The sequence below is a fragment of the Lucilia sericata genome, unplaced genomic scaffold (genome assembly GCF_015586225.1).
Source record: "Lucilia sericata isolate MDLA Ls3-8-SP2 unplaced genomic scaffold, ASM1558622v1 Contig001134F_arrow, whole genome shotgun sequence".
In the NCBI taxonomy this organism is placed as follows: Eukaryota; Metazoa; Arthropoda; class Insecta; order Diptera; family Calliphoridae; genus Lucilia; species Lucilia sericata.
Window position 1 is genome coordinate 143,980 of NW_023995105.1, and position 7,785 is coordinate 151,764.

Consider the following 7,785-nt stretch of genomic DNA (forward strand, 5'->3'; position numbering starts at 1 on the left):
TATTTGTTGTTTTATTTTTGGAACCTAAATAAATTTGTCGTCCATCTTTTTTCTCAAGTTTTTAAACTTATTGGAAATTGTGATTTTGGCGCATTTTAACTTAGTGGTTCTCTTTAACTCTTTTATTGGAAAATAAAGTTTTGTGGTTCTCTTTAACTTTGTATGGTGTTAAAAAACTTCAGTTTCTCTTTTCAATTCTTGATTTTATTTAAAGAAGTTTGTGACTCTGTGATTTATTTTAAATTTTTGGGAAAATATATTTTTGTGGTTCTCTTAAATAAATTAAAATATGTCGATTTTTGAAAAATACATAGTGGCTGCGGATGAATTAATCAGCTTTGAGGTTATGCTTAAAGCTGAAGATTTTTCTAGTTATACGGACGATGCTTTTGATTTTGAAAGATCAGAATTAGATAAATCATGGGAAAATTATAAAAGCATTTATAGTGATTGTTCTGATGTCACAATAGAAAAAAAGAAAGAATTGTTAATGGTACAAACAAAGCATCCGCAGGTCCGCAAGACATATATAAGATGTATAAACATTATTTCCAAAGCAAAAGCAAACTTAGGTAAAAAAACTGAAGAAAATGTAGAATCAGCAGTTCCCAATCTTTGTGGTTCCATATCCGTACCTCCTTGTGATACTGGTGTTTTTCATGGGGATTACGTTTCGTGGCCCACATTTAGAGATATGTTTACTGCGATTTACATAAACAATACAAGACTTAGCCCAGTAGAAAAGTTATTTTACTTGTTCAGAAAAACTGATGGTGAGGCTAGAGATATAAATAGGAAAAATTTTGAAATTGCATGGAAAAATCTAATAACTCAATATGAAAATAAACGTGTATTAATAAATAGTCAATTGAAAATATTGTTTAATCTGACTCCCTGTAATCAAGATTCAGCATCAGAGATAAAAAGACTCCAAAGAGAAATCAACAATTGTATGGCAATTTTAAAATTGTATAATGTTGATATTGGTTCATGGGATCCGATATTTGTGTTTCAATGCTCTTCGCGCTTATCTGAATGTTCACTGAATCTTTGGGAACAATCGGTTAGAAATAAAACAGAGGTTCCCAAATGGGAAGAATTAAACAATTTTTTAACAGATAGATTTCATGCTCTAGAAAGCGTTTCTGATATTATATCCTCGAATAATACGCATCCCAGTGGTTCCCAATCGGCACTTAATAGTAACAATAACCATACATCAACTAAAGTAAAACAATTTAAGGCCCATAATACTAAAGTTGAAACCATTTTTTGCAAATTATGCAAAGAAAACCATAAAATCAGCTCCTGTACCAGATTTTTGAATATGGATTATAGAAATCGTGTTTCAACTTTGAAAAAATTTCGTTATTGTTTTAATTGCCTCAACATTGGACATATGTATGGTGATTGTAGTAGCACAAACGGTTGCTCCAAGTGCAAAAGGAAGCACCATACTTTAATGCATAGGAATTTTGTAAATAAAAACAATAATAGCCAAAATCAAGGAAATACTAGATTTCAGGGCGAAAGTCAAAATAGTTCTGTCCAACAAATACAGTCCACAAATACAAATCAATTACAGTCCACTAATATCGCAGGTCCGTCTGGTGTTGTTCAGTCACATCACACATCAGTAGCTAAGAAAGTGATGTTGGCTACAGCTTGGGTCAATATAATTAGTTGTGGTTCCTATTACAAAGTTCGAGCACTCATAGATCCTTGTTCGGATGAAAGTTTTGTTTCTCAGAGAATACAAACTGTATTGAAGTTGCCCACTAAGCCAGTTTCCGCAGAAATTACTGGTTTAGGAGGAGAATTAGTAAGCAAATCTTCAAAGATTGCGAACTTTATAATTGTTTCTCTGTTTGATCATAATGTATCTCTAAATATTCAGGCGTTAGTAGTTCCTCGTGTAACAGGGAATGTACCTACACATTCATTTAAGCCACAAAAGAATACAGATTTGCCCAATCTGAATTATGCTGACCCTAAGTTTTATGAAAGTAGCGAAATAGACTTATTGTTAGGAGGAGATTTGTATCCCCTAATTCTTCGTGATGGAGTTCAACATGGAATTTTCGAATCTTTAGTGGCCCAAGAGACAATTTTTGGCTGGATTGTCACAGGCCCAACTCCAAGTAATGATTCCTCACGTTTTTCAATAACCAATTATATGACAAAAGTTTCCATTGACGATCAGTTAACAAAGTTTTGGGAGTTAGAAGAAGTTTCTCGTAGAAAGATTTTATCAGAAGAGGATAAAAAATGTGAAGAGATCTATCGTTCTACTACCACAAGAAATTCTGAAGGAAGATATATAGTATGTTTGCCCTTTAAAGATACTTTTTCGTCACTTGGCCCAAATCGTCATATTGCTCTTAGTCAATATTTAAGAAATGAAAAGGTTTTAATGCGAAATCCTGAATTTAAGGCTCAATATGATGAGGTCCTAAAAGAATACATAGCTTTGGGACATATGGAAAAAATTACAAATTCTGAAAGTAGCTCAAGTTATTACTTACCTCATCATGGAGTTTTTAAGCCTGACAGTACCACTACAAAGTTAAGAATTGTTTTTAACGCTTCAAGTGCTTCTTCTAATGGTAACAGTCTTAACGATTTGCTGTTTGTAGGCCCTATATTACAAGCTGATTTAGTAGCCCTAATTCTAAAATGGCGTTTCTTTCAGTTTGTCTTCAATGCAGATATATCTAAAATGTATCGACAAATTTTACTTAAATCTGAACATAGACAGTATCAGAAGATAGTTTTTCGTAGTTCTGGGGAAAATAAAATCGAAGATTATCAATTGAACACCGTCACTTTTGGCGTTAATTGTGCCCCATTTTTGGCCCTAAGAACGCTTTTACAGTTAGCTGACGATGAAGAACGATGTTTTCCGCTAGGCTCTAGAATTCTTCGCGAGTCAATGTATGTTGATGATGCTCTTGTTGGAGCTCATTCGATCCCTGATGCTTTGGAGGCACGAGACCAATTAATTGGTATATTGGGTACAGCTGGGTTTGAGTTGAGAAAATGGGCCTCAAACTCTAAACAAATTTTAAAAAATTTGCCCCAAGAGCATCTTCTTAACTCTTCTTTTTTGTCGCTCGATGATAAAAGTAATGCTAAAACACTCGGTGTCCGTTGGAATGCGGCAGAAGATTACTTTTATTTTACAACTGAGAAGATTAAGTTCAAAACAGCTTATACAAAGAGGGAAGTACTCTCAATTATAGCAAGGCTATTTGATCCAGCAGGTTGGTTGGCCCCAGTGATTATAACAGCAAAGATTTTGATGCAGCAAATGTGGCTCGACAAAATAGACTGGGACGAACATATAAAACCTGTGGCTCTACAAAAATGGAAGACATTCATTTCTAATTATAATGAGATTGATACAATTAAACTTGATCGTTGGGTTCAATATACGCCTAGTTCTTATATTGAATTTCATGGCTTTTGTGACTCTTCTGAGTTAGCTTACGCAGCTACACTATATATACGTATTGTGAATGGTGATAAAGTTTATGTAAATCTACTAATTGGCAAAACAAAAGTGGCTCCAGTTAAAAGGCCATCTTTGCCGCGTTTAGAGTTGTGTGGCGCAGTTCTTTTAGCCAATTTAGTAAACAGCGTAATCCCCAATTTCAAATTGCATACGTATAACTTATATTTGTGGTCCGATTCGACAATAGTTCTTGCTTGGTTACGAAAACCGCCATGTAATTGGAAAACCTTTGTGGCAAATAGGGTAGCAACAATATTAGAAAAAGTAGGAAACAAAAATTGGTTTCACGTAGCTTCTAATCACAATCCTGCCGATCTAGCAACCCGGGGGCTGATACCTTCGGATTTAAGAGAAAACAAACTTTGGTGGCATGGTCCTGATTGGCTCAGATTAAACAAATCGTCGTGGCCCGAAGGTCCATTAGAATTCGAAACAGTAGAAGAATCGAAACAAGTCCAAGTTAATATTGCTAGATCCGCTGAACGAGAAGATATACTGGACCGTTTCTCAAGTTTGCCCAGAGCATATCATGTTATTGCTTATATATTTAGATTTTTTAATCTTGCGAGCAAAAGCAGACGTAAAAGCTGTAATTACGAAACTGTTAGAATTTCGGCTCAAGAACTTGTATTTGTACGAAATCGGCTATTTTTTCTCTCTCAACAGTCGCACTTTTCTAGTGAGTTTAGTTGTTTATCATCGAAACGGAAAATTGACTCTCGTAGTTCTTTATTAACGCTTACGCCTTTCTTAGACAAAAATGGTATTATTCGTGCTAATGGTCGTCTTGGGTCTACAAAATGTTTGTCGTATAATGAACGTCATCCCATAATACTTGCTTATGGCAGTAGATTAGCACGTCTATACGTTGAGTTTGTCCACTATTTGGTCTTACATGGTGGCCCTCGTTTAGTCCTAAATGTCGTTCGTCAGGAGTGTTGGATTATAAAGGCTAAAAATCTAATAAAAACGGTCATCCACAACTGTAAAATCTGCGTTATACATAGAAAAAAGCTTCAAAATCAGATCATGGCAGTGCTACCTGAAGAAAGAACTACTTTAAGTCGCCCTTTTACTAACACAGGTGTTGATTTTGCCGGCCCATTTGAAATCAAAAGTTTCACTGGTCGATATTGCCGTATCACTAAAGGCTACGTGTGTCTATTTGTTTGTTTCTCTACTAAGGCGATTCACATTGAGGCCGTTAGCGATTTGTCCACTCCTGCATTTCTAGCAGCTTTGGCTCGATTTGTTGCTCGTCGTGGTTGCCCTAGTCGCATTTTCTCTGATAATGGAAGAAATTTTGTTGGCGCTGCAAGAGAACTTGAAAATAACTTCGAAAAACATATAGAAGAATTACGTGATTCGGCAGTAGAAAAATATGGTCATCAACATCTTGAGTGGCACTTTATTCCTGCAGCAGCTCCTCATATGGGAGGACTGTGGGAGGCAGGAGTAAAAAGTTTGAAAATGCACTTTAAAAAGTCAGCTGGACAAATGAAATATACGTTTGAAGAGTTTTCGACAATTTTGGCAAAGATAGAATCGTGTCTCAATTCGCGTCCTCTTGGCCCTACGTCCGACAGCATCGATGATTTGTCCGCTCTTACTCCTGGTCATTTTTTAATAGGCTCTGCTATTCTTACTCCTGCTGAACCTGAAGAGCTTAGCTCGCCAATTAGTATAGTAAACCGTTGGCGAAAAATCAAAGCATTGCAGCAAGAAATTTGTCACCGCTGGAAAGACGAATATTTAAAAGAGTTGCACAAGCGTAATAAATGGAAAAGTCCCCAAATAGACTTAAAAGAAAATGACCTCGTTGTTCTTAAAAGTGAACCTTGTTGTCCAACTGAATGGCGCTTAGGTCGTGTTGTAAAAGTTTATCATGGTTCTGACGGTAAAGTTCGAGTGGCTGACCTTAAAACTCAAAATGGCGTAATCACTCGACCGATACACAAATTAGTTTTACTCCCTAATTGCACTGATTAATAATTCAATATCACCTTTTCTAAAATAAAGTTGCTCATTTAAACTTCTAGATTAAAAAAAAAAAAAAAAATGGACTTCAACACCGATTATGGTTGCCCGCTTTGTAATCGCCTTCACGCCATACGACAGTGTTCACGTTTTATTGTGATGCCCGTGGAGCTAAAGCTCCGAGTTGTTGCCCAAAACGTGTTATGTTATAACTGCCTGGCTCAGTCGCACAGCCGAGCGAATTGTAGAAGTATAGATCGGTGCCGTCGCTGTATGCAGGACCATAATACTTGGTTGCACCCTTTGCCGCAGGGCCGTATTTGGTTTCCCATGACAGCGTTGATACGGGTAGTCACCAATCATGATACTGACGTCTTCATTAGAGCATTAATAGATCCAACAGCGGCCAGGTCAGCAATCATGAAACGTGAAGTCGAAGAATTGGGCTTACGGATTTCTAAAGGACGTACTGACATCGTTGTATACCATCGTCGCGAGGAGAAACGTCGCATAACGGTTGAATGTATTTTAGAAGACAAGATTTACGGCCGTAGCCCTATTGTTAATGTGGAGCGAGCAGACAAATATCCACGTCCAACAACTGTAGACCGTGCCAATGCGGACGTGCACTGGCATATTAGTTGCCCTTACCAGCTTATCCTAGGAGCTAGGATACTATGAGCAGAATTCTGATTGGACCAGCTATGAGTCGCCCAGGACAACTATATGCCCAGAATACCATATTCGGCATAGCATATTTTGGAGAAGGTGTCAAAAGAACCTGAAGTATATTATTTATGCTATAATCTGTTGCCCTCAAAAGGCTTTAAAGTATTATTTACATTTTGTTTGATATGTACTCTTTAACGTTTATTAAACTTAAAAACATTTGAATGTACTATTATTTTTTATATACTTGAATTGTTCTCATATGTTAATTATATTTGTTAACTTTTGTTATTCCTTTTTTATAATTAACAATAATGAACTTAAATGTTAATTTGTTGCTCTAGATAAGATAATTGAATTTGTTATACTACTTATATCTAATTTTGTATTTGATTTTATATTTTGCACTACCGTTGCAAGGTGGGCGGTATGTTTGTGTCTGTCTAGTGTAACACATAGTTTATATTTTCTCTATGTGTAAAATCGCTAGAACAATATGCATTGTATGGCAACTCCCCACTTTAGTGTGGTGAGTTTGCGTTGCTCTTTATGTCAAAGGGCTTGACACATTTTTTTTTATTCTCATTGCTTTTCAACCACCGGACAGACAACAAATGCAAAATTAATAAAAGAAATTGAAATAAAATAAAAGTTTAAGAATTAAAATAAAATTAAAGTTTAATTAAATAAAAACAAAAGGAAAAGTGAACTTAAATAAAATAAACAGAAATACAAACCAAAAGAAGTAAACAAAGCTTTTTAATAAAATAAAAATAAGGGTTGTTTTTTGGCAACACAACAACAAGTGTTTGTGTGTATATAAAAACACATTTGGCCCTGACCTGCCGCATCAAGAGAAAACCAAGTGGACGGCTGCCGGAGACAGTTTGCCAACAACCAGCACCTAGGAACCAGCTCAGCATCTAAGAGGTAATAACCGGGATTCCCGATTTGGCCCCAAACACTATTCATAACTGGTGTAGGGTATCATATGGTCGGTCACGCCCGACTATACTTTCTTACTTGTTTTATTTAAAAATTTAAAAATAATTATTATTTTCGGTCCCTGAAAATGACTTTTATCGAATTTCATCGCTATACTCGTATTTTTAAGCCAGTAATGAGCGTTAAGTCATTTTCTGAAGGGAACCTTATATGAGGGTTAGGGTCGATTATGGACCACATAAAATTTAGTAGAGAGATTTTGGCTCGCGAGGAACTTATTTGTGTCGAATTTCATTGCTATACTTTATTATTTAGCCAGAAAAGAGCTTTGAAATAATTTTCTGAAGGGGTCCATATATGGGGGGTAGGGTCATTTATGTACCGATTCTCCAAAAAGAGAGGTTTTGGCTCGCATAAAACTTATGTGTGTCGAATTTTATCGCTTTACTCGTATTTGTAAGCCAGTAATGAGGGTTAAAGTAATTTTCTGAAGTGGACCTTCTATGGGCGGTAGGGTCAATTATGGACCAATTCTCATAGATTATACATAGATTTTGGTTGGCATAGAACTTATGTGTATCGAACTTTATCACTGTATTCATATTTTAAAGCCATTAATGATATTTCGATGTGTTACAAACGGAATGACAAAATCAATCATCATCAAAAAAGATGGGGTA

At 35.9% G+C, this 7,785-nt stretch overlaps 1 protein-coding gene across 1 annotated transcript; it reads left to right on the top strand.

Moving 5' to 3' along the window:
• Positions 1 to 289: 289 nt before the first annotated feature.
• LOC119610181 lies at positions 290 to 5,503 on the top strand. Its single transcript, XM_037965309.1, has one exon. The coding sequence runs from the start codon at positions 290 to 292 to the stop codon at positions 5,501 to 5,503; it is 5,214 nt and encodes a 1,737-aa protein (XP_037821237.1).
• The last annotated feature ends 2,282 nt before the right edge of the window (positions 5,504 to 7,785 follow it).